The sequence below is a fragment of the Hyla sarda genome, chromosome 1, assembly GCF_029499605.1.
Source record: "Hyla sarda isolate aHylSar1 chromosome 1, aHylSar1.hap1, whole genome shotgun sequence".
Taxonomy (NCBI): Eukaryota; Metazoa; Chordata; class Amphibia; order Anura; family Hylidae; genus Hyla; species Hyla sarda.
This window is the reverse complement of record NC_079189.1, coordinates 246,077,965-246,104,045: the sequence shown is the minus strand read 5'-3', so window position 1 is coordinate 246,104,045 and position 26,081 is coordinate 246,077,965. Positions and strand designations below refer to the sequence as shown.

At 45.7% G+C, this 26,081-nt stretch overlaps 1 protein-coding gene across 8 annotated transcripts in view; it reads right to left on the bottom strand.

Annotated features, from left to right (window-relative positions):
• MAST3 (microtubule associated serine/threonine kinase 3) overlaps positions 1 to 26,081 on the bottom strand; it is a 349,606-nt gene that overhangs the window by 287,363 nt on the left and 36,162 nt on the right. For all 8 annotated transcript variants that reach the window (XR_008892095.1, XM_056570004.1, XM_056570015.1 and 5 more), the window contains exon 2: positions 5,068 to 5,099. Coding sequence is in view for 7 of the 8 variants with exons in the window: in XM_056570004.1 (XP_056425979.1) it covers positions 5,068 to 5,099 (32 nt within the window). In the remaining variant the exon portion in view is untranslated. The remainder of the gene's footprint in view (positions 1 to 5,067; positions 5,100 to 26,081) is intronic.

Sequence of the window (26,081 nt, the reverse complement as noted above, 5' to 3'; positions counted from 1 at the left end):
AGTTTGAAATGCATTTTCATTGCTTTATTTGGGGATTTGTTTATGTCTTTGTGTTGCACATTATATTTCCTGTTGCATATAGATGCCTTCATGAACAATATATATTTCCTGTTGCATATAGATGCCTTCATGAACAATATATATTTCCTGTTGCGTATATGATATTGAATTCATAAGAAAGTATATATCCTGTTGTGAATATGTGTAGCTATTGCATTGGGGAATAACCACCCACAACATGGAGCTTGTATTTCCTAAATAGAGAAGCTCTACAGATTAGCTGAGAACACTTCAGAGTGTTAATGACGCTTCTTAATCCTGTCTATTACCTGTCTGCACCAAGAAAAGCCTCAAGTGCCATGCAAGTCAGTCCCATCTGGCAGGGACAGTATCCTGCCCCCTCCCAACCTGATAAGCTATGTATGCAGTGTTATGTGAGTGAACAGATGTTCTCCAGAATGCTTCATAAAATACTCATCTGAATATTACAACAGTGAAACTGTAGGAATAAGTTCAGCTCTTTCCATCCGTGACGTTAGGAGTGTTACAACTCATGTAACTGTTTATTGTCATAAATGCTGTTAATGCCCACAAGCCCTGAATAATAACATACCTACAGTACATATAACATTAATACAACAGAAGTTTATATTTTAGAGAAATCTACAATCCTCTTTCTAGGGAACAGTTTTACTACAGTAGATAAATAAATCTAGAGATTCTATATACAGTGTTGAGGAGAACGCTGGGGTAGGTATGGGATTAACAAGGTTTCATGCTATGCTCATTAACATAGTAGATCTTCGATTCTCTGGAGAAGAAACAGGTTCTCCGGTGGGGAAAAATAGGCCCCAGGTTGCCACTCATGCTGATCTCAATATGTTATCCTGGTTTCCATAGAAACAAGGAACATAGACAAGAAAAAATAAAACAACCGTACCAATATTATTCTTCCAATCTTGCAGATTGAATGTCTTTTGCAAGAGGTGCACTTTTTGTATTCAGGGGTATAATACTAGCGCCTAGCAACTCTTAACTAGGACATACTATAACATGTATAACATACTTATTTATTGGGGGAAGGATTCAATAAGAGGTCTGTTGCATGACCTTAACAATTTAGCTAAACCTTGTGCAGCTTTAAAAGGAACCTGTCACAATTAGTGTTGAGCGGCATAGGCCATATTCGAATTTGCGATATTTCGCGAATATATGGACGAATGTTCGTCATATATTCGCTAAATTCGCATATTCGTAATATTCGCGTTATATTTTCGCATATGCGAAAATCGCATATGCAAAAATTAGCATAAAAGATAATTTGCATATACGAAAATTAGCATATGTGAGAATTTTTAAGCGAAAATTCGCTTATGCGAAAATTCACATATGCAAATTTTCACATATGCGAAAATTCGGACGCCAGTCTCACACAGTAGTATTAGAGCCTTCTTTACACCACACAAGCTGGAAGCAGAGAGGGATGATCATTGTGATGTGTACTGTGGAAAAAAAACAAAAAAAAAAACGAATGTTCGTAATTGCGAATATATAGTGGTATATTCGCGAATATTCGCAAATTCGCGCATATGCGATATTCGCGAATAAAATTTGCATTGCGAATATTCGCGAGCAACACTAGACAATGAAAATGCCATCTGACCTGCAGTTACCATTTTATAAAGCCGGATGAGCTGAGCAGATTGATATATAGTTTTGTAGAAAAAAATTGAGTATATCATGTATGTTATATTGAACCAAATTCCTGCTTCTCTGGTCTCACCCCTAGGCGGTCCTAATCAGCTCTCTTTGTATGCACACTTCACAGGATAAATGTCTGCTCACTAGGGCCCCCATCAGGACCACCTCAAACTTTACAATGGGAATTACTATTCCACCATTCCTCCTTACCTTTTGACTACGAGTGTATGCTTGACCACTGCTCCATTCAGACTTCATCCCACAGTGGTTGTGCAGTGAAGCTGAATGGTAGACTTTGGACCCCTTTCTAGTGATTGGTGGTGGTCCCATAGATGGGGCCACAGCAATCAAACAATTGGTACCGATCCTGTGGTAAAACCCCCCTAAATATGGGAAAAACTTTTTTTTTTTTTTGCTTACTGATATTCCATTAGCATTTTTTGATAGACATAGCAGTATGAGGTCTCAGCAGGATGTGTTATTAACTGGTTCCACCATTCCACAATGATGTTGGTTTAAGCCTGCTGTATGAACAATCGGACAGCTTGATTTTCTGTTGCCCTGCTGTTGGTAACATGGCTGATCACTCCATCGTTGAGAACCCTGCAAAAATGCAAGCCACGAAGCCCATGTAAAGAAAGCCTTACACTGTCTACCTGCTTGCTGCTGCGCTCTCTGATGCCTCCATTACTGTAAGTAGAGTACTCTTAATATTATCATAAAAAGGGTGTCCTAGGACATGGATGCATGAATATAAATAGTGCTGGATTATATAGAAAACTTTGGACCCCAAAATGTATTCAGACCCCCAAACAAGACCTAAAATAAATATGACCTCAGACTTCCCAAATTATTTCAATGTGTGAATCCAAGGTAAGACATCTTTTGTCCTTTCCTTTCCCCCTTCTTATATCCTTCTTTCCTTCTCTCCTTTTTTCTTCCTTTCCACTGCTGCCCACTCCTGGCTACACTATTGACAGGATGTGTTTCCTCAATGATGTCTTATGTTGAACCCTCATATGTGGTTCTTTTTCCTGTGGACCTGCATGTCCTACATTGAGCGGCTTGTTATATGCTTACACCTCTGGTTTATTGCTTTCATTATTGTTACTGATTTTCTTCAGTAAACATAGATTTACCGTAAAATATACATCTGTAAATATGTGATGGTAATGGGACAAACTCTTGATTTATGCAAGATATGGGTTTTAGACTACCACCACCTTGATTCCTACAGTTAAAGGGGTACTCCGGCGCTAAGACATCTTATCCCCTATCCAAACCATAGGGGATAAGATGCCTGATCGCGGGGTCCGGCCGCTGGGGACCCCCGTGATCTTGCACGCAGCACCCCGTTATAATCAGTCCCCGGAGCATGATCGCTCCAGTTCTGATTACTGACGATCACGGGGGCCGGAGCATTGTGATGTCATAGGCTTGCATTGAGGGAGCGGAGCCTGACATCACACGGGGACGGGGCCTTGATGTCACAATGCTCCGGCCCCCCGTGATCGACAGTAATCAGACCCGGAGCGAACATGCTCCGGGGACTGATTATAACAGGGTGCTGCGTGCAAGATCCCAGGGGTCCCCAGCGGCGGGGCCCCTGTGATCAGGCATCTTATGCCCTATCCTTTGGATAGGGGATAAGATGTCTTAGTGCCAGAGTACCCCTTTAAGCATAATATCTGATGGATGGGCAATTATTATTTTCACCTCCTCCATCACTGAAGCCCTAGACAGCCCCTATTCGGTGTACCCCTTGTCTTGCTCCTGATGTATAAAGCTAATATTGTGTGCCGACAAGAGTGCATCATTTGCAGTTTTATCTATAATATGGCTGCATAGTTATTTGTGGGGAATATTGTACTTATATTTACCTACAAAGTATGCTTTAAGAAAAAAACTTTCATACTTTGTGTCTGAAGAAATATATCATAATTGTTTAAGTGGACTCCAAATAGAATAGTTGTATTTGCCATTGAGATGCATTGTGTGCATGAGGCCTACTATTCTGAAAAGCAGAGGCGTAGCTATAGAGGTAGCAGTCGCACCGGGGCCTTGGTGCCTAAGGGGGCCCAAAGCACATATGCCCCATAATAGAGCAGTACAATAATTCACATATGGGGCCCTGTTGCAGATTTTGCATTGGGGCCCCGAAGCTACAAGCTACGCTTCTGCTGAAAAGTGTCATTATTTTATTCTTCGTTAACCATATCAAGAGGGGGGGGGGGGGGATTTATTAAATGCAACTTTTTAAGTTTTATAGTCGAATTTTGACCTCACACAGGGAGTGGTTTATTTTGAAGGTTAAAGGGGTACTACGCTGGAAAAAAAAATGTTTTAAATCAACTGATGCCAGAAAGTTAAACAGATTTGTAAATTACTTCTTTAAAAAAAAAAATCTTAATCCTTCCAGTACTTATCAGTTGCTGTATGCTCCAGAGGAAGTTCTTTTCTTTTTGAATTTCTTTTCTGTCTGACCACAGTGCTCTCTGCTGACACCTCTGTTCATTTCAGGAACAGTCCAGAGCAGGATAGGTTCCTGAAATGTACAGAGATGTCAGCAGAGAGCACTGTGGTCAGACAGAAATGAAATTTAAAAAGAAAAGAAGTTCCTCTGGAGCATACAGCAGCTGATAATTACTGGAAGGATTAAGATTTTTTTTAATAGGAGTAATTTACAAATCTGTTTGCCTTTCTGGCACCAGTTAATAAAAAAAAGTGTAGTACCCCTTTACTTCTTATCCCCTATCCAAACAACATGCGATAAGTATCTGATTGCAGGGGGTCCGACAGCTGTGAACCCACACAATCGTCTGCACAGGGCTCTAGCTCTCCTCGTGCATGGAGTGGGGGTCAACACTCCCCCTCCATGCATTACTATGGGAGAGCCAGAGATACACAAGCGCTGTTCTCGTGTATCTTCGATAGAGATGCACGGAGGGGGCACTGTGACCCCAACCCCCCCCCCCCCCCCCCCCACTCCATGCACGAGACGAGCTGAAGCGCCATTCAGGAGATCAAGACACTTATCCCATATTGTTTGGATAGGGGATTAGAAGTAAAATATTGGACAACCCCTCTAAATCAAGGGGCAGTGTATTATAATGTTTAAATACTATCTGTGCACACTTGCGAAATATACGGGCGTCAAGCTAATGATAAATTACACACTGAGAAAACCAGTCTATCAATATATTTAGTAACATACGTGTAGCACAGGAAACTGAGCAAATACTAAATACCTACAAAAATGTTTATTATAGAAAACAGCATTATAGAGGGAATTCACATGTGTATTTTGATTATAGCAGTAACATTATTATTGGGCACTGATGAATATATTTATCTTTTTTTACTTACACGCTCCCCCGACGTGGCAAACTGAGCTCTTTCTGAAACAAAATAAAAATTAGCATTAAAGTCATTATAGTCAATTCACCACATTCTATTCACCATAATATAGATTTTTATCCTTTAGCCTATGCTTTCATTGCTTGTCTATGAATTTGACCAAAATACATGACGCCAAAGGGTAATATCGAATGTATCAATGCCAAAAAGTATGGGAAGCTTATGGGTTCCAATGCAAAATCTGTAACGGGTACCAAACCTACCATTTGCCATTTCTTTTATTTATTTCTTTTTAGTTTTTATCATAAAAATGTTATTGAATTTTACTATAAGACTAGTCATCTTAATGAGTAGCTAAATCAGCTGAGGAAAATCTGCAGCAAAATACACTACAAATTGTGCACGTGTGAATGTATCCTAACAACAATGAAATCTGAAGGAAAAAAAGAAAAGAACCAACTATGAAATAAGTTTAGGTTTTCCTTTGGATTTGTGCCTATGAAATTAGATTATTGTTAAAAAATGAATTACATATCCTTTTCAAATTTTAACAATAAAAATATTTTATAGTCAACAAAGTTACAAATACTTGCAGCAGTTAGTCCAAAAAGCATATGATGCCCTCTTGTGGCAATATTTGTTATCAGTGTCAAAGAATTGTGAAAGTGTAAGAGTATGTTCTCACAGGCAATGAAAAGCCTTAAAAACTCCCCAAAATGACTAAAATATGTGCAGTTTCAAGCTCTCATTAATTTCTAGGGGAAATGCTTAAAGGATAAGTTTCATGCTCAAAAACTCATCCCCATTTTAGATCGTGGGGTTCCACTGCAATCTCCTGTTTGGAGTCCCGTTGTGCTAGGACAGGAGTGCGCCACGAGCCCCGCTTGAAGCGGAGGCCGCCCCCCCATATAGTTCTATGGGAGAGACGAAGATTGCCGAACGGCTCCAAACAGGAGATGCGGGGGCTCCATCCGTCCACCGGTGTCTTCTGCTCTTGTCTCAGATTGAGCAGACCAGAGCAGAAGATAGCCGATAATACTGATCCGTGCTATGTCCTATGCATAGCACTGAACAGTATTTGCAATCAAATAATTGCTATAGATAGTCCCCCTATGGGGACATGAAAAGTGTTTAAAAAAAGTTTTAAAAAGTGAAAAATCCCCAATAAAAATGAAAATTGAGAATCACCTTTTGCGTAAATGTCCGAACTATCAAAATATAATGTTAAAGAGTACCTGTCATCAACAAAAACTTTTAATATGTTGTTCATAATCATTAATAAAGAGATATTGTAATATATCTTCATTAAAAAATATTAATATTTATACCAGTTTTTTTCATTTTATACTTTTGGCCACTAGGGGTCTCTCTTCTATGCCTGGTCTGCAGGTAGCTTCCTATGCTTTTCATAGTAAGTGTACAGCTTTTAGGACTAATGCTGAGAGGGTTCTGGTCCTTCCACCGGAAGTTCAGTACTCTCAGCTCACTGTGAGCTACAAGCCTGTGAGCTGAGAGTACTGAACTTCCTGTGGAAGGACCAGAACCCTTTCAGCATTAGTCCTAAAAGCTGAACTCTTACTATGAAAAGCATAGGAAGCTACCTGCAGACCAGGCATAGAAGAGAGACCCCTAGTGGCCAAAAGTATAAAATGAAAAAACTGGTATAAATATTAATATTTTTTAATGAAGATATATTACAATATCTCTTCATTAATGATTATGAACAACATATTAAAAGTTTTTGTTGATGACAGGTACTCTTTAATGATCCCGTACAGGGAACGGCATAAACGTAAAAAAAAAAAAAAAAAGTCCAAAAATGCTGCTTTTTTGTCTCATTTTATTTGAAATTTTTTTTTTAAATAAAAAATGGTCTAAAAGTTTTATATATGCAAATGGAGTATCAATAAAAAGTACAGATGGATATAATGTCCAAGCTAACATCACATTTAGTCCCTAACTTCACAGCCCCTAACTAGGGATCGACCGATATCGTGTTTTTAGGGCCGATACCGATAATCGGTGGAGGTTAGGGCCGATAGCCGATAACTTATACCGATATTCCGGTATAAGTTATCGGCTATTTATCCCCCCTCGACACTGCTGCAGGTCATTGATTTAAAGCGGGCGCTTTAAATCAATGCACTGCAGTGGCTTTTGCGGTGCCATAGGCCGCCGCCGCCACCACCCGCTTATCTCCCCTACCTGTCAGGGTGGTCCGGGCCATCCATCCATCCTTCCTGTAGTGTCCGGCGGCATTCCGGGTGGAGGGTGCACCGGTCCAGGCTGTCCTTCTTCTCCGGGGGTCATCTTCTCCACTCCGGGCAGGCTCCGGCCTAGTAGCGCAGCATAGACGCCGCTGCGCAGTGATGCCCGTGCGCAGGGACGCACCTGACGTCACGGCGTAGCGGCGTCTATGCAGCGTACTGGGCCGGAGCCTGCCCGGAGTGGGGAAGAGGACCCCCGGAGAAGGACAGCCCGTACCGGTGCACCCTCCACCCGGAATGGCGCCGGACACTACAGGAAGGAAGGATGGATGGCCCGGATCACCCCCATTACGGGTAAGTTTATTTATTTTTTAATTTTTATTGACTCGGAGGGTGGGGGAGGGGCCCGACCGGTATAGCGGTATGGGCAAAAATTCATACCGGTATACCGCCCAGCACTACGGTGGGAGGTGCGACGCGGTGGGTCGGGGAGCGGTCGCAATGCGGTGCGGCGGGTCGGGGGGGGGGGGGGTGTTTTGGTCGCCTCTGCAGTGCGGTGGGGGCGGTGCGGGGGGCGGGGCATAATCGGCTTATCGGCAAGGTTATTGTCGATACCGATAATGCCCAAAATCGTGATTTTCGGCCGATAATATCGGCCATACCTATAATCGGTCGATCCCTACCCCTAACAGCCCCTCACATCACAGGTCCCCCCTTTGAAGTCCCCCACACCACAGGTCCCCCGTTTGCAGCCCCCCCCCACACCACAGGTCCCCCCTTTGCAGCCCCCCACATCACAGGTCCCCCCTTTGCAGCCCTCCAACATCACAGTTCCCCCCTTTACAGCCCCTATCATCACAGGTCCCCCCCTTTGCAGCCCCTCACATCACAGGTCCCCCCTTTGCAGCCCCCCACATCATAGGTCCCCCTTTACAGCCCCTATCATCACAGGTCCCCCCCTTTACAGCCCCTATCACAGGTCCCACCCTTTGCAGCCCCCCACATCACAGGTCCTCCATTTGCAGCCCTACAACATCACAGTTCCCCCCTTTACAGCCCCTATCACAGGTCCCCCCCCTTTGCAGCCCCACACATCACAGGTCCCCCCTTTGCAGCCCCCCACATCACAGGTCCCCCCCTTTACAGCCCCTATCATCACAGGTCCCCCGCTTTACATCCCCTATCACAGGTCCCCCCCTTTGCAGCCCCTCACATCACAGGTCCCCGTTTACAGCCCCTATCATCACAGGTCCCCCCCTCCTTTGCAGCCCCTCACATCACAGGTCCCCCCTTTACAGCCCCTATCATCACAGGTCCCCCCTATACAGCCCCTATCACAGGTCCCCCCCTTTGTAGCCCCTTACATCACAGGTCCCCTCTTTACAGCCCCTATCATCACAGGTCCACCCTTTGCAGCCCCCCTTTGCAGCCCCCACATCACAGGTCTCCCCTTTACAGCCCCTATCATCACAGGACCCCCCCTTTGCTGCCCCCCACATCACAGGTCCCCACCTTTGTAGCCCCCCACATCACAGGTCCCCCTTTGCAGCCCCCCAACATCACAGTTCCCCCCTTTACAGCCCCTATCATCACAGGTCCCCCACCCCCATTTGCAGCCCCCCACATCACAGGTCCCCCCATTACAGCCCCTATCATCACAGGTCCCCCGCTTTACAGCCCCTATCACAGGTCCCCCCCTTTGCAGCACCTCACATCACAGGTCCCCCTTTACAGCCCCTATCATCACAGGTCCCCCCCCCTCCTTTGCAGCCCCTCACATTACAGGTCCCCCCTTTACAGCCCCTATCATCACAGGTCCCCCCTTTACAGCCCCTATCACAGGTCCCCCCTTTGTAGCCCCTCACATCACAGGTCCCCCCTTTACAGCCCCTATCATCACAGGTCCACCCTTTGCAGCCCCCCACATCACAGGTCCCCCCCTTTGCAGCCCCCCACATCACAGGTCTCCCCTTTAAAGCCCCTATCATCACAGGTCCCCCCCCTTTGCTGCCCCCCACATCACAGGTCCCCACCTTTGTAGCCCCCCACATCACAGATCCCCCTTTGCAGCCCCCCAGCATCACAGTTCCCCCCCTTTACAGCCCCTATCACAGGTCCCCCCCTTTGTAGCCCCTCACATCACAGGTCCCCCCTTTACAGCCCCTATCATCACAGGTCCACCCTTTGCAGCCCCCCACATCACAGGTCCCCCCCTTTGCAGCCCCCCACATCACAGGTCTCCCCTTTAAAGACCCTATCATCACAGGTCCCCCCCTTTGCTGCCCCCCACATCACAGGTCCCCACCTTTGTAGCCCCCCACATCACAGGTCCCCCTTTGCAGCCCCCCAGCATCACAGTTCCCCCCTTTACAGCCCCTATCATCACAGGTCCACCCTTTGCAGCCCCCCTTTGCAGCCCCCCACATCACAGGTCTCCCCTTTACAGCCCCTATCATCACAGGTCCCCCCCCTTTGCTGCCCCCCACATCACAGGTCCCCACCTTTGTAGCCCCCCACATCACAGGTCCCCCTTTGCAGCCCCCCAGCATCACAGTTCCCCCCCTTTACAGCCCCTATCATCACAGGTCCCCCACCCCCATTTGCAGCCCCTCACATCACAGGTCCCCTTCTGCAGCGCCCCCCCACCCCACACACATCAAAGGTCCCCCTCTTACCAGACCCCCACACACACACCACAGAACAGGACTCCCACCCTTTCCCTTACATAGTAATAACATTAGATCCCCTTTCCTCTCACCCAGCATAGTAGATCTTCCCCCGAGCAGCTGCAGTCACTGTGCCGACAGGAGGAGGGGCCAGGAGCAGTGAGGAGACAGACAGTAGAGGGGAGTGTAATGTCTGTACAGCTCCCAGTACAGACTCTGTAGCCTTAGACCTCCAGACTTCCGCTCTCTGTGTCAGCTGTCAGGAGCCTCAGGATCTGTGTGTGATGCTGCAGCTGCGGAGCACTCAGGTCCTGACACTGCTGACAGACTGACACAGTGACTTGTCGGGACTCAGGCAGCCTGCGCTCCAGCAACTGCCGGCCCACAGGGCAGCGGCCTACCGGGAATATTCTCGCTATCCCGGTAAGCCAGTCCGGCCCTGCCTGTTATATTAACTCTTTCTAGGCCCACAAGTTTCAACACACCAGGTTTGCTATCACGCACGTCCCTGATGTGTTGAATAAGTCTCGAGGCTCCAATACCGGTGTGCCCTGATTGGAAATGTTCAAAGACCGGGACATTTAAAGGTCCAATAGTCTTTCCTCTGTAATATCGCCGACAAGGACAAAACAAAGCACAAACAATAAGAGTAGTTCTGCAATTTATAAAGTGATTAATTTGGTAATTTTCACCTGATAACATTTTTTTTTTATCTTTAAAGCAGTAGACACAGCAGTTGCAGCTGCCACATGTAAAGTTACCCCTTGGTATGCAAGATTTAACCATCTATTAGAAGAGTATGTACTACAGAATTTACTACGTACAAGGCAATGTTTGAAATTTTTGCTGTGGCGAAAAGTTATGTGGGGTTTGTTGTATGCCATAGGAGTGAGATCAGGATCATAGGAGCGAGATCGGGATTCGGTACCAGTATATGGATACTGAAAAACTAACCAATCTAGGTATTTCGACAATGGCTCGGTGATGGAGCCAATTGCCGAAACAATGGGGCGCCCAGGAATATTCTCCTTTTTGTAAAGAAGTAAAAGCAAGGGGTCACAGGGTTGTCAGGAAAATGTTTTTCAGCAGTTTAATGTGAAATACATTTTTTTAGTATATACGTGCAAAGTAAGATTTAGAGACTAGAGCGAATTCTAGGGACCGGGTCAGTGAAAAGTTTTTTAAATGTACTCCTATCCCCCAGTTTTCACATTGCTTACTGGATGTAATATGTTTTAGACATTACTTATCCGCACTCTTTGTAAGGATATCAGACCTAGGGGGAGATTTATCAAAACTAGAGATGAGTGAACTTACAGTAAATTCGATTTGTCACGAACTTCTCGGCTCGGCAGTTGATGACTTTTCCTGCATAAAATAGTTCAGCTTACAGGTGCTCCCGTGGGCTGGAAAAGGTGGATACAGTCCTAGGAGACTCTTTCCTAGGACTGTATCCACCTTTTCCGGAGCACCGGAAAGCTGAACTAATTTATGCAGAAAAAGTCAGCAACCGCCGAGCCGAGAAGTTCGTGACGAATCGAATTTACTGTAAGTTCGCTCATCTCTAGTGTCAAAAGATATATTTATTGAAAGCAAGGAAACGGTACAGAGAAGAACATTTCAATCACAGTTTTACAGTATAAATAGTACATACAGCTAGTTTTGAACCTGCTAGTTTTGAATGTAGTCTCATCGTAGACAACAACCGGCAATAGTGCCAACCAACTGGGGTCAGGATCAGTGGATCCGGGGAGGGATGGGGGGTAGGTAAGGATGGGGAGGGCAAGGAGGGTGGGTGATGAAGAAGAAGGGTAAGGGAAGTATCAGTGGGGATAAGCAATCCGTGTCATGAAATGTTTCAGACCTATTAACCTGTTAAGGACATAGGACGTTCTCTAACGTCCCCGCTACCTGGGCTTTAATGCCCAAGGACGTTAGAGAATGTCCTGTTGTATTTCTGTCTCTGCCGCTCGCCGGGCAGAGATCGGAACGGCATGTCTGCTGAAATCTTTCAGCAGGCATGCCATGCAAATGCCGAGGGGGGTCCCGGGACCCCCGCATGTCGGCGATCGCTGGAGATCGCTTGCGAAATCACGCGAGCGATCTTCAGCGATTCAGGTCATTCGGGTCACTTGTGACCCGATGACCTGGAAATAAATGGTGATCGGCGGTGTACAATTACACCGCCAATCACCTACCGTTGCTGGGGAGCAGTGACAATACTGTCACCGCCCCAGCAACGCTGCTATTGGCTGGCGATCGTCCAGCCAATAGCAGAGCGGCAGAGGAGGGGTTAACGGCTCCTTCCCGCTGCTGGACCCGCTGTTTTGGTTCAGTCAGCGGGTGCAGCAGCAGGAAGAGGACCGTTGATCCCCTCTCAGAGCTCCGGAGCCCCCTCAGGAGCCTTAGAATAGGGTGAGATCATTTTAGGGACAGGTAGGAGTATAAATAGTTAAAAAGTTAAATAAAAGTAAAAAAAAAGTACCCCCCCCTCCCCCCCTGACCCCCTAATAGGTCCCCCAGGGTCCTATTAGGGTCTGATCCCTGACCCCTGGTCCTATAAGGGGCTCAGGGAGCTGCGTGTGCCATCCCTTTTTTTTTTTCGGCGCAGCTTTTTTTATTTTTATTTTTTTATAAAAAAAAAAAATCCCCCCCCTGACCCCCTAATAGGTCCCCCAGGGTCCTATTAGGGTCTGATCCGTTACCCAGGGTCCTATTAGGGGTTCAGGGAGCTGCGTTTTCCACCCCTTTTTTTTTTTTTTTGGCCACAGCTTTTTTTTTCTCTTTCTATTACTTTTCTACACTTTGTACACCAAGCACCACACACTACATACTCCCCCCCCCCCCACCGTACAATAAAGGCGATGGCCCGCCGGGCATTTTCGGCAGTGGAGGCTTACGCTTTTTTAGCCTCCGACTCCGAATCTGCCAGTGAGGACGATGAATATCCAACATTTTTGTGTTCTTCATCGCCCTCCTCATCATCTAGTAGTGATGATGAGTCCCCTGTACGGCGGCCACGCACCCCCCATGAGAGTGACCCAGTGGCCGACACTAGTACGGGTGGCAATGCCGTTCGTAATAGGAGTCCGGCCCCCCAGACAAGTGCACCGGAGCCCCCTTCAGATGACCCTGTCTGGAGCCCCCCAGAGGATTATCAGCCACGGATTCCTGAGTTTGTTGGCGACTCAGGAATCCGGATTGACACGGCTGGGTTCACTGATCTGGACTTTTTAAAGTTTTTTTTCAGTGACAGCCTGGTCAATCTAATGGTGGAGCAAACGAACTTGTACGCCCAGCAGTTCATTGCCCACCACCCCAATTCGTTTTTGGCCAGGCCCAATGAATGGCGCGCCATTGATGCAGCGGAAATGAGGACATTTTGGGGCCTCACGCTGCATATGGGCCTGGTCAAAAAACCAAGTGCTCGTCTGGAGCGGGGACGTCCTCTACCAGACCCCGCTTTACAGTATGGCGATGAAACGGAACCGGTATGAGGCCATACGGAAATGCCTGCATTATGCAGATAATGCGGCATGTCCGCCCCAAGGTGATCCCGCCCATGACCGGCTTTACAAAGTGAGGCCGGTCATCGATCACTTTGGGGCCAAATTTTTGGAGGCCTATGTACCGCTCAGGGACCTCTCGGTAGATGAGTCTCTCATCAGTTTTAAGGGGAGACTCATCTTCCGCCAGTATATTCCCTCGAAGCGGGCGCGATATGGCGTGAAGCTCTATAAACTTTGCGAGAGTACCTCCGGGTTTACTCTCAAGTTTAGAGTGTATGAGGGACGAGATTCCCGTATTGAACCCCCAGATTGTTCCCCCACTCTGGGTGTTAGCGGGAAAATCGTTTGGGACCTTATGTACCCATTGCTGGATAAGGGTTACCACGTGTACGTGGACAACTTTTATACCAGTATCCCTCTCTTCACATCCCTTTCTGCCAGATCGACATCCGCTTGTGGGACCGTGCGGAAAAACCAGAGAGGCCTCCCTCTAAATTTGGTCAAGACGCCTATCCCCAAGGGTGAGTCCCGTGCCCTCACCCATGATAACCTGTTGTTGGTGAAGTATAAGGATAAGAGGGATGTCCTTATACTCACCACTATTCATGGGAACGGCAGCACCCCTGTCCCTGTGCGACGTACCGTGGGACCGGTCCTCAAGCCCGATTGTATTCTGGACTACAATCGGTATATGGGGGGGAGTTGATCTCTCAGATCAAGTCCTCAAGCCATACAACGCCATGCGGAAAACACGGGCATGGTACAAAAAAGTTGCGGTCTACATGGTACAGGTTGCCATGTACAACGCTTTTGTACTATCCCAGAACGCTGGCAACACGGGGACATTCCTTCAGTACCAAGAAGAAGTCCTAAGGTTCCTGATCTTTGCTGACCGGGAAAGATCAGGCCGGACTTCCCAAGGGTCTGGAGTTATAGGCGCCAGGATCGTCCCAGGCCAACACTTTCCAGGTGAGGTCCCCCCCCAGTGGAAAGAAGGGACGATCCCAGAAAAAAGGCAGAGTGTGTTACAGGAAGGGGAGACGGAGGGACACCACCATTCAGTGTGACACTTGCCCAGATAATCCGGGCCTCTGCATAGGCTGCTTCAGGGAGTATCACACTTCCATGGAGCCCTAAATTTTCCCTTTTCAGTTTAATTTTCCATAATTTGACCAATGTACCAAGTCCAGAGTACATTCCAAAATTTTACCCCCATAAATCACTAAATTGCCCAGAAAAAACTGAAAAAAAAAATAAACCTGATAAGACCTCTGGGGTTGTTTTTTCAAAAATGGGTCATAGGTCACTGAGTCACTATCATCGGGGACTTTTTATATTGCCTCAAATGCGCAGCGCTCTCTCTCCACCTGAGCGGGTGCGCATTTGAGGCAACAGGTTAGGGACGGCCTCACACCTCACATTCCCAGAATGATGACTCAGAGCATAGGGTTTGGGGCGGGCATATTTTTTTTAGTTTTGGCTGTGCTCTGGGTCATCATTCTGGGAACATATCCTATTTTATTATTATATTATTTTCTGGCCCACTGTACCCCATATTACGGGCCACTGTACCTCACCTGTCTACCCCAGTTACGGCCTGTTGTCCCCCATAGTGTTCCCCTATTTTAGGGCTCAGTGCTCCCCACCCATTAACGCTCCTTGAGGGGGGGTCCCACATCCTGGCTGCTATAATAAGCTCAAGGCCCCTGACTGACCTCCTACTCCAAGACCTGGTGTGCACCCGCGGAGCAAAAATCATCAAAATTAAGGTATGTCCTTACTCCAAAGAAATGTATTTACAAATTTTGGGGGGTATTTTCTGCTATTAACCCTTGTAAAAATGTAAAATTTGGGGGGAAACACATTTTAGTGAAAAAAAAGATTTTTTTTTTTACATATGCAAAAGTTGTAAAACCCCTATGGGGTATTAAGGCTCACTTTACCCCTTGTTACATTCCTCAAGGAGTCTAGTTTCCAAAATGGTATGACATGTGGGGGTATTTTGCTGTCCTGGCACCATAGGGGCTTCCTAAATGCGACATGTCCCCCCCATTTCAGCAAAGTTTGCAAATGTGACTCCTTCTCTTCTGAGCATTGTAGTTCGTCCGTAGTGCACTTGACTTCCACTTATGGGGTACCTACATACTCAGAAGAGATGGGGTTACAAATTTTGGGGGGTCTTTTCTACTATTAACCCTTGCAAAAATGGGAAATTTGTGGGGAAACCCAAATTTTAGTGAAAAAGAAAATATATTTTTTATATATGCAAAAGTCGTGAAATCCCTGTGGGGTATTAAGGTTCACTTTACCCCTTGTTACGTTCCCCGAGGGGTCTAGTTTCCAAAATAGTATGCCATGTGTTTTTTTTTTGCTGTTCTGGCACCATAGGGGCTTCCTAAATGCGGCATGCCCCCAGAGCAAAATTTGCTTCCAAAAAGCCAAATGTGACTACTCCTCTTCTGAGACCTGTAGTGCGCCAGCACAGCACTTTTCACCCCCATATGGGGTGTTTTATGAATCGGGAGAAATTGGGCTTCAAATTTTGGGGGGTATTTTCTGCTTTAACCCTTTGTAAAAATGTAAAATTTTTGCAAAAACAAGCATTTTAGGTAAAATGTTTTAGTTTTTTTTTACATATGCAAAAGTTGTGAAAACCCTGTGGGGTATTAAGGTTCACTTTACCCCTTGTTATGTTCCCCAAGGGGTCTAGTTTCAAAAATATAATGCCATGTGTTTTTTTTTTGCTTTTCTGGCACAATAGGGGCTTCCTAAATGCGGCATGCCCCCAGAGCAAAATTTGCTTCCAAAAAGCCAAATGTGACTACTCCTCTTCTGAGACCTGTAGTGCGCCAGCAGAGCACTTTTCACCCCCATTTGGGGTGTTTTCTGAATCAGGAGAAATTGGGCTTCAAATTTTGGGGGGTATTTTCTACTTTAACCCTTTGTAAAAATGTTCCATTTTTGCGAAAACAAGCATTTTAGGTAAAAACTTTTATTTTTTTTTTACATATGCAAAAGTCGTGAAACCCCTGTGGGGTATTAAGGTTCACTTTACCCCTTGTTACGTTCCCCAAGGGGTCTAGTTTCCAAAATATAATGCCATGTGTTTTTTTTTTGCTGTCCTGGCACCCTAGGGGCTTCTTAAAGGTAACATGCCCCCCAAAAACCATTTCAGAAAAATGTTCTCTCCAAAATCCCCTTGTCGCTCCTTTCCTTCTGAGCCCTCTACTGCGCCCGCCGAACACTTTACATAGACATATGAGGTATGTGCTTACTCGAGAGAAATTGGGCTACAAAAAACAGTAAAAATTTTCTCCTTTTACCCCTTGCAAAAATTCAAAAATTGGGTCTGCAAGAAAATGCGAGTGTAAAAAATGAAGATTTTAAATTTTCTCCTTCACTTTACTGCTATTCCTGTGAAACACCTAAAGGGTTAAAACACTTACTGAATGTCATTTTGAATACTTTGGGGGGTGTAGTTTTTATAATGGGTCATTTGTGGGGTATTTCTAATATGAAGACCCTTCAAATCCACTTCAAAACTGAACTGGTCACTGAAAAAAGTGAGTTTGAAAATTTTGTGAAAAATTTGAAAATTGCTGCTGAACTTTGAAGCCCTCTGGTGTCTTCCAAAAGTAAAAACACGTCAATTTTATGATGCAAACATAAAGTAGACATATTGTATATGTGATCCAAATTTTTTTTATTTTGAATATCCATTTTCCTTACAAGCAGAGAGCTTCAAAGTTAGAAAAATGAAAAATTTTAATTTTTTTCATCAAATTTTGGGATTTTTCACCATGAAAGGATGCAAGTTACCGTAAAATTTTACCACTAAGTTAAAGTAGAATATGTCACGAAAATACAATCTCGGAATCAGAATGATAACTAAAACCATTCCAGAGTTATTAATGTTTAAAGTGACAGTGGTCAGAATTGCAAAAAACGCTCCGGTCCTAAGGTGTAAAATGGCCCGGTCCTTAAGGGGTTAATACAGTGCATCACAAAGATAAGTAATACGTCAAGTCCGGGGCATGGGGAGAAGACAGCCATGGTTCCCAAACCTTATCAAAGTTATCTCTGGTGTCAGCTCTAATTGCATTAAGTTTTTCAGATAGCAATATTTGATTTACTCTAGAGACTACCATTGAGCTAGATAGAACATTGGAGCGCCATTTAGACGCCACATGGATCCTGGCCGCCAGCAGAATAAATTGAGTTAACTTAAATGAAGCAAAAGACATGCCCTGCGGCCTACGTCCCAATAAGCAAACATCAGGAGAGGGGGACAGTCTGATGTGCAAGACCGAGGAAATTAGGCTTGCTATGTCCGACCAAAATCTCGCCACCTGAGGGCAGGTCCACCATATATGGAGCATGGAACCTGTCTCATGGCAGCCCCTAAAGCATTCTAAGGACACCTCAGGGTATATGATGTGCAAGCGAGCTGGCACATAATAAGCCCTGTGTAGGACCTTCAGGGAGGTTTCAACAAGGGAAACCTGCCAACTCCCTTTACTAATTTGGGTACAACAATCGTGCCACGTAGATAAGGGCATAGAGACCCCCAGATCCTCTTCCCATTGAGTCATGAAGGGCAGCTTAGTGTCTGGAGGAGGCTTGTTAAGCAAAGCGTAGATGTGAGATAGGGAGCCAGGTCGAGAGGGTGAGTAGATGGCAAGTGTCTCAAAAGAGGTAGGGGAAATCCCCGAAGAGGAGAAGGGGAGAGACAGAAGGAAGGAAAAGATCTGATTAAGTCTATACAATTCAGAAGGTGGAGGAGTATATCTAGCTATAAACATCTCCTTGGTCATAAGGTGGGTACGAAGGAGAAAATTATGTATGCGAGTAAGTTTGTGGAGCACCCACGGTGAAATGGACCTGTGTGGAGGCCTGGAGCAAAAAGGGGGTTAGGAAAAATAGGTAAGGCTGGGGACAGAGGAGATTGAAGAGGAATCTTGAAGCGAACCGATCTCCACAAGAGCAGCGAGTAGCGAGAGAGGAGAGCAGAGGGGGGATCAAAGTAAAGATAGGACTGGATGACCACATAAGAGAGCATAAAGTATGGGGGGAGAGGAGAGCATTTTCCAGAGTAAGCCAGTGAGGTGCACCCGAATCTGTGTTACATAATAACAATTGAGCAAGACGAGCCGCTCTATAATATTTGACGAGGTTGGGGACAGATAGACCCCCAACACTCTTATGGTAGTACATAATAACTCTGGGGATACGGGGGACGGAGGCCTAGCCAAATGAAACTAAATATATCAGCCAGGAGTGTCCGGAGATCTGGTAAGCGGATAGGAATAGGTAGGGTTCGGAATAAATATAACAGTCTAGGTAGCAGTACCATCTTGACAGAGTGGAGCCTGCCCAGCCAGGAAATATGAGGAAGATTCCATTTACCCATGTCGGCCCTCAGGGACTTAAAGAGAGGGGGGTAATTAAGTTTATAAAGAGAAGCAATGTTAGAGGGAAGAGAAACCCCAAGATAGGGAAGGTAAGAAGTGGTGGGGTGGAGATCGAAGTTAAGACCAATGAGATCCTGTGTCGACCTGGGGGTGTTACAGAACAATATCTCCAACTTTTTCTTATTAATTACTAGTCCGGAGACCGCTGAGAAATTATCCAGGACCGCAAATAAATTTGGAATGGAAACCAGGGGGTTCGTAAGGGTCAATAACAGATCGTCCGCAAATAAATTAACCTTATATACCGATACAGCTATATCTACTCCCGAGATGTCAGGGTTTCTTCTTAGGGCACTCGCCAGTGGCTCCATGGCCAAAGCGAATAAGGCAGGCGATAACGGACACCCCTGGCAAGTACCCCGCTCAATAGCAATGGGACTCGGGGAAGAAGAGGGGAGTTTAAGATAAGCCTGAGGTGAAGAGTATAATGTATGTAGAGCAGCTATAAACTGGCCTGAGAATCCCATTCTTTCCAGAACCTTAAACATATAGGACCATGAGACGGAGTCAAAGGCCTTCTCAATATCAAGCCCCAACAAAGTCAGGGGGACCAGAGTCGAAGAAGACCTGTGAATCACATCAAGGACCTTACGGATATTGTCTGGGGTTTGACGACCAGGGATGAACCCCACTTGGTCGTTATGAATCAGGTCAGGGAGGAATTTATTCAGTCTGCGGGCTAATATGGAGGTAAACAACTTAGTGTCCAAATTAACTAGGGAGATAGGGCAATAATTGGAAGGGAGCAAGGGATCTTTATTAGGCTTAGGGATGACTACAATCAATGCGGTAAGGAACTCTGGGGGCATAGGGGAACCAGAGAGCATCCTGTTGCAAAAAGAGACAATGTGAGGTAGTAGAATAGAACTGAACTTTTTGTAATAGAGGGCCGACAGGCCGTCAGGGCCAGGGGCTTTGCCCTGTTTCAAGTCGGAGATACATTGATCTACCTCCTCGGCCGACACAGGGGAGTTAAGGCACTCCCTATCAGAGGGTGAGAGGGAAGGTAAAGAGATGGAGTCCAGAAAGGTAGAGATAGAGGTGGAAGAAGGGGGAGAGGAGCGCTCCTTGTACAGGGATGAGTAGAAAGAATGGAAGACATCATATATACGGGAAGGGTTAGAGGTGGGCACTCCAGGCTTGAGTTGAATTGAATGAACCCTATTTATCCGCTGTCTTTGCCTCAGCATGGAGGCCAAGAGCTTGTCCGGCTTGTTCGTCCATTTATAGTAGGTGGCCTATGTCCACCTCACCACTCGCTCAGTGCGATCCGTAAGCACCGCATCCAGCTGCAACCTAGTAGTTTTAATAGCATGTAGCAAATATGGTTGAGGGTTCAGCTGGTGTGCAGTGACCAGTCTAGCTAGCTTATTTTCCAGGGCGGATTGTGTATTCAGTCTCTACTTTTTAAGTTTTGCTGCAAGAGATATGAGTTTACCTCTAATGAACGCCTTATGGGCCATCCAAGTCCAACCAATATCAGAGGGGGAAATAGAGTTAGTAGAAAAGTAAGAAGTGAGAGCTTCCTCCAGAGCCACACGAATACGGGGGCGTGACAATAATGACTCATTTAACCTCCATGCATATGGTGTGGAACAGCGAGTACCAAAGGCAAACTGGGCGTACACCATATCATGGTCAGACCAGGCACAATGTATGTGTCTGGCATAGAGCAAGTGTGGCAGAGAGGAGGTCGACGTCAGAATCCAGTCGATTCTGGTATATAGCGAGTGTGCTGGAGAATAGTACGTATACCCCCTCTGCGCCAGGTTGTGCTCCCTCCACGCATCCGCCAGTTCATGCAAGGCTAGAGTGTCCTTCAGGAGTCTCTGCTGTGTACCTGTTCTGCGAAAAGCAGTTGTGTGGGACCTATCAAGCACCCCGTTGAACACCATATTAAAGTCACCACACCATATAAGGAAATCATAGGTAAGATCAGGTAATTTGGCTGCTAAGTGAACAAAAAAGTCCAATGGATCATCATTTGGTGCATAGGAATTAATTATACACAGCCGAGACTCCTGATATGTGCCCTCCAGAACCAAATATTTACCCTCAGTATCCACATGAGAGTTGAGTACGGTGAAAGGGAAAGCATTGTGTAGCATTACCAGTACTCCTCTGGATTTGGAAGTGTGAGAGGCCATATAAACTCGCGAGTAATTAGTATGGATGTGCTTTGGATAGGAAGAAGTAGTGAAATGTGACTCTTGTATACAAAGCACATCTGGAGCGTATTTGAGGTAATCTATCATAGCTTTTTTCCTCTTAATTGGGGAATTGAGCCCTCGGACATTGTGAGATATCACCTTACACATAAAGAAAAGAAGAGGCAGAGCTGAGGTAAGTAAAGAAAGATAAGAAGGAGTGGAGATGCACTTGTCACATTAGAAGAGAAAAAGAAAACAAACACGGAAAAGTAGAAGAGGGTAAGGGAAGGAAAGATAAGGGGGAACCAGAAAAACATGAGAACAAAGGTACCAGGAAGGCTACATACAATAGCCACAAGGACTCTTAACATCATAAGAGGACAGAGGGAGGGAGCAAGGGGGGGGGGGCCCAATGGGCTCTTAGTCCCCCGTAGCCCCCGTATCCTCTGCAGGTGGGGCAACATGGTAATCCACCAAAGGGAAAACTATACAGTGGGGCAAAATCTCCCAGGCAAACGATAGTTAAACCACAGCCCAAGCAAGGGGAGTGGGTCATCACAATAGGAATGCAATCATACAAACAAAATCCCCATGGAGGCGGGAACCCCACTTCCAGGCCCCCCGACCTCGGAGAGCCATAAAAAGAAAAAAATAAATAAAAAATAAAAAAAGGGGGAAAAATAAAATAAATAAAGGGGGTGATACATATAACAGAGAACAGTTTCCTGTAGTAGTCCCATGCACTATGGACCAAAAGAAGAAAACAGTCCCTGCAAGAGAACAGGAGCATAAATGAGCGGCAGCTCCATAAAAAAAAATAAAAAAAAATAAAAAAAGGAAAAAAATGAAAATAAATGAATAAAAATGGAATAAAAATGGAATAAATAGGCCTCCAACAGTGTAAGAGAAAGACTTGGAAAATAACAACCCTACGACATTCAGGGTAGCGTCCCAAAGTCAACAGCCATTAGGCAAGAGAGAAAAGAAATAAAAAAAAAAAGTAATAAAAGTAAACAGTCGTGGATGATCATCCTGGAGGCTGGTGGAGAGGTCGGTGACGTTTGTAGGGAGAGTCCATCCTTTGCCACGTCTTCCTGATTTTAGACAGCCGCTGTGGTAGAGGCACAGATTCCTCACAAGGTATATTTTCCTTTTTTAGAATCTCCATAGCTTCCTGCGGTGTACGCACTGTGTAAAATGTAGAGCGGAGCTGGAACTGTAGATTAAAGGGGAACCCCCACCTATAGCGCACTTGTGCTTTTTGTAGAGCAAGTGTGATGGGGCGCATATGCCTCCTCCTCACTAGTGTTGATGGAGCTAGGTCAGCATACATATGAACCAAGGAGGGTAACCCCGGCAGGGGCTCAATATTACGTGCAGCCTGGAGTAAGCGGTCACGGGCCTCTGGATAATGTAGACGGAGAACAACATCTCGGGGGGTGTCTGGCGTTTTAGGGCGAGCCAGGGCCCTATGGATGCGGTCCATGCGAAACAAAGTGGGGTCCGCCTGAGGTAAAAGTGCTTTGAAAAGGTTAGTGGCCACCTGCTGGAGGTCAGTGTTGTACTCCGGTAAGCCCCGTATTCTTATGTTGGCCCTACGAGACCTATTCTCCAGATCCTCAATTTTTAGCTCCAAGAGATCCAGGTGTTCGGCATGGTCCGCACTGGTTTGGCGCTCGGAGGTCAGAGCGTCAACTATATCATCTGTCTTAATCTCCAAGTCCGCTATTCTTTGGCCTAGGTCCCCAATTTGTTTGGTAAAGTCAGCCACCGCCCTCGAAAGTTCAGTTTTGAACATACCTTGTATGGTACGGTACATGTCAGCAGGTGTGAGGGGATCCGGTGTGGTGTCTTCTATCTGGGGAGTATCAGCTATGCTCTCCTCCTCAGGCGCCTCCTGGCAGGGAGCCCGTGTTGGGGTCGGCGCCATTTTAGATTTCAGACCCGTCCGGAATATTTCGGGTCGGGTCTGGGACATCGACCTCTGAGAGATCCCAGATCGCTGGGGATCTTGGTTGGCCATGTGGGCTAGCAGTTCGGGAGATTTGGCCTCCGTGGAGCCGGTAAGACGGCGCTTATATAGCTATATTCCCTGCGGTGGCGCGGAGCTAACGGGAGAAGCGTCCTCACCATCGAGCCGCGCGCATGCGCCCTTGTTCGCTCATCTCTAATCAAAACCTGTGCAGAGGAAAAGTTGGCATGTTGCTCATAGCAACCAATCAGATTGCTTCTTTCATTTCTCAGAGGCGTTTTTTTTTAATTAAAGAAGCAATCGATTGGTTGCTATGGGCAACTGGTCAGCTTTCCTCTGTACTGCTTTTGATAAATCTCCCACTTAGTTTTTAGATTTTTGAGTGCTTCACTTTCTAAGGTGGTAAGGTTGCAATGGTGAACAGGTTACAATAATGGTTTTGCATCAGCCAGTACTTTTTGCTGAAATAAATCAGGATTGCCACAGGGTTGTAGCAGGGAAGAAAAGGTTGATTTCTTACCACCACTAAATTCTGAAACCACAATGGTATCATTGGTGAGGTGGAAAGAATCACCTCCCATCTCCCATCAATTCCACTATTGTCTCCAGACCAGACTCTCCCAATAAACAGATAAATTGGTAAAGCAGCTGAAAAACTTTTCCTGACAACCCCGTGACCCCCCCTGCTAGTACTTATTGCCAAAGATTCATAAAAATAAGAAGAATACTCCTGGGCACCTCATCGTTTTGGCAATTGGCTCCATCATGGAGCCATTTTTTAAGTACCTAGATTGGTTATTGTGCCCTCTTGTGGCAGACGTGCCAGCGGGGTTTGGACACACCAATGATTTTTTTTTAAAGCCATTGGTGATGTAGTCTTACCAGAATGTTGCTTTTTTGCGCCAATGGACCTCGAATGCTTATACACTCATATCCCCCAAGCATTGAGAGTTGATTGCATTTGTTTGTTATTGACAGATTAAGGGCACAATTCAGACATAGTTGAACAGATTTATCAAACTGTGTAAGAGAAAAAATAGAGGTTTTTTTCGACAGCAGCCAATCACAGCTCAGGTTTTCTTTATCAGAGCTCGTTGTGATTGGTTGCTGTGGGAAAATCCCTAAATTTTTTCTCACACCGTTTGATAAATATGGGAAAGCATCTTTAGTGTGCGATGCCTCATTGTTCATTGTGTCACATACCCTTTTTTGTTTCAAATGTGACTTGTTTGCGCATTGCTCAGGCACTGCAATGGGTAGGCCTGCTGCATGCAGCATTGCAAACTTGTTCCTGGGCGTTTTTGAAAAGCGCTATACCTACAATGTTAAAAGTCAGTTTTGAAATATCTTCACTGATATTTTAGGTATGTGGACAATGTTTTCCTAGTGTGGACGGGGTCTCAAGATGCGTTTCATGACTTTGTAAATTATCTGAATAATGATGACATGAACATAAGCTTCACTCATAAAACACACCCAGAAGGTTATTTATCCACAAAAGGGTTACAAAAAGCCAACTGAAGCCAACACATTACTTCATTGAAAAAGTTACCACCCAATTCAGACCAAGAAAGCGGTTCCTTACGATCATTTTTAGAGATTAGCAAACTTTTCAAAAATTCAATTCGGCCGATTGGCCGAATTTTCCGAAAAGTTTGTTTCCATCCAATTTTTTTTGCGCTGAATCTATATTAAAAAAGGCTATTTCTAGCCTACATACAGCCTCTATAGGGGTATAGAACACTTTTCTGTATTCTAAAACGCATATAGAGTGTGCTGGGTTAGTGAAATAATACTGTTATTCAGAATAACATGTAGATTACCGGCATCGCTTTTAGAATCACTGCCGCACAGCAGCACAATGAAAGAGCCTGGTGGTGGCAGCAGTGTCAGGAGACCATATAGTGACTGAATGACATAGCGTGGAGGTGTTGGCAGCATGAGGAGACCATATAGTGACTGAATGACATAGCGTGGAGGTGTTGGCAGCATGAGGAGACCATTTAGTGGCTGAATGGTACAGTGTGGAGGTGTTGGCAGCATGAGGACACCCTATAGTGGCTGAATGACACAGCTTGGATGAGGCTGAAGCATGAGGACACCATATAGTGGCTGAATGACACAGCGTGGAGGTGTTGGCAGCATGAGGAGACCATATAGTGGCTGAATGGCACAGTGTGGAGGTGTTGGCAGCATGAGGACACCATATAGTGGCTGAATGACACAGTGTGGACATGTTGTCAGCATGAGGAGACCATATAGTCGCTGAATGACACAGCGTGGAGGTGTTGGCAGCATGAGGAGACCATACAGTGGATGAATGGCACAGCCCGGAGTTGCCAGCAGCATGAGTAGGTACTAGACCTTCACAATCCCTAAGATTAAAAGATGAATTAATAAATTTAAACCGAAGATTTTGGATAGCAGGTGCTACCTATGAGAAAATTTGAAATTCCCAGAACCAGGCCCCACAGCGGCATCAGTAAACCATATATTGCCTGAATGACACAGCCTGGAGTTGGCTGATTCACGAGTACACAGCAGGGCTTCACAATCCCCCCCCCCCCAAAAAAAAAACACCACAATTTTAGAAATTTTTGAAAAAGATTTTGGATAGCGTGTGCTACCTATCAGAAAATTTGAAATTCCCAGACCCAGGCCCAGCAGCGCCATCATTTTTTAATTTGAGATTTAAAACAAACTTTCTGTGTCCTGGACCCCAGCGTGTGGGTACGAAGGACCAAATCCAACAAGCCCCCACAGGGCTCATGTGGCCGTGAGATGTAGGCGCAACGTCTACATTGCCCTGAACGGCCATTGTTTCCAAGACTTTTCGCCAAGGCAAACCATGTGAAGAACAGCGTGACACCGCCGTGCTCTGCACACATGGTATGCTGAAGGGCCACTGAGACTTGTCTGGGCAGTGGAGGCTTAAGACACAGTGGAGAATGTGGAGGCGGAGTAGCACACTGTCACAGGACCAACGGGCTGACAGAGTGTAGCAGGAAGCAGCATTGAGTACACACCAGGGCTTCAGAATCCCAAAGA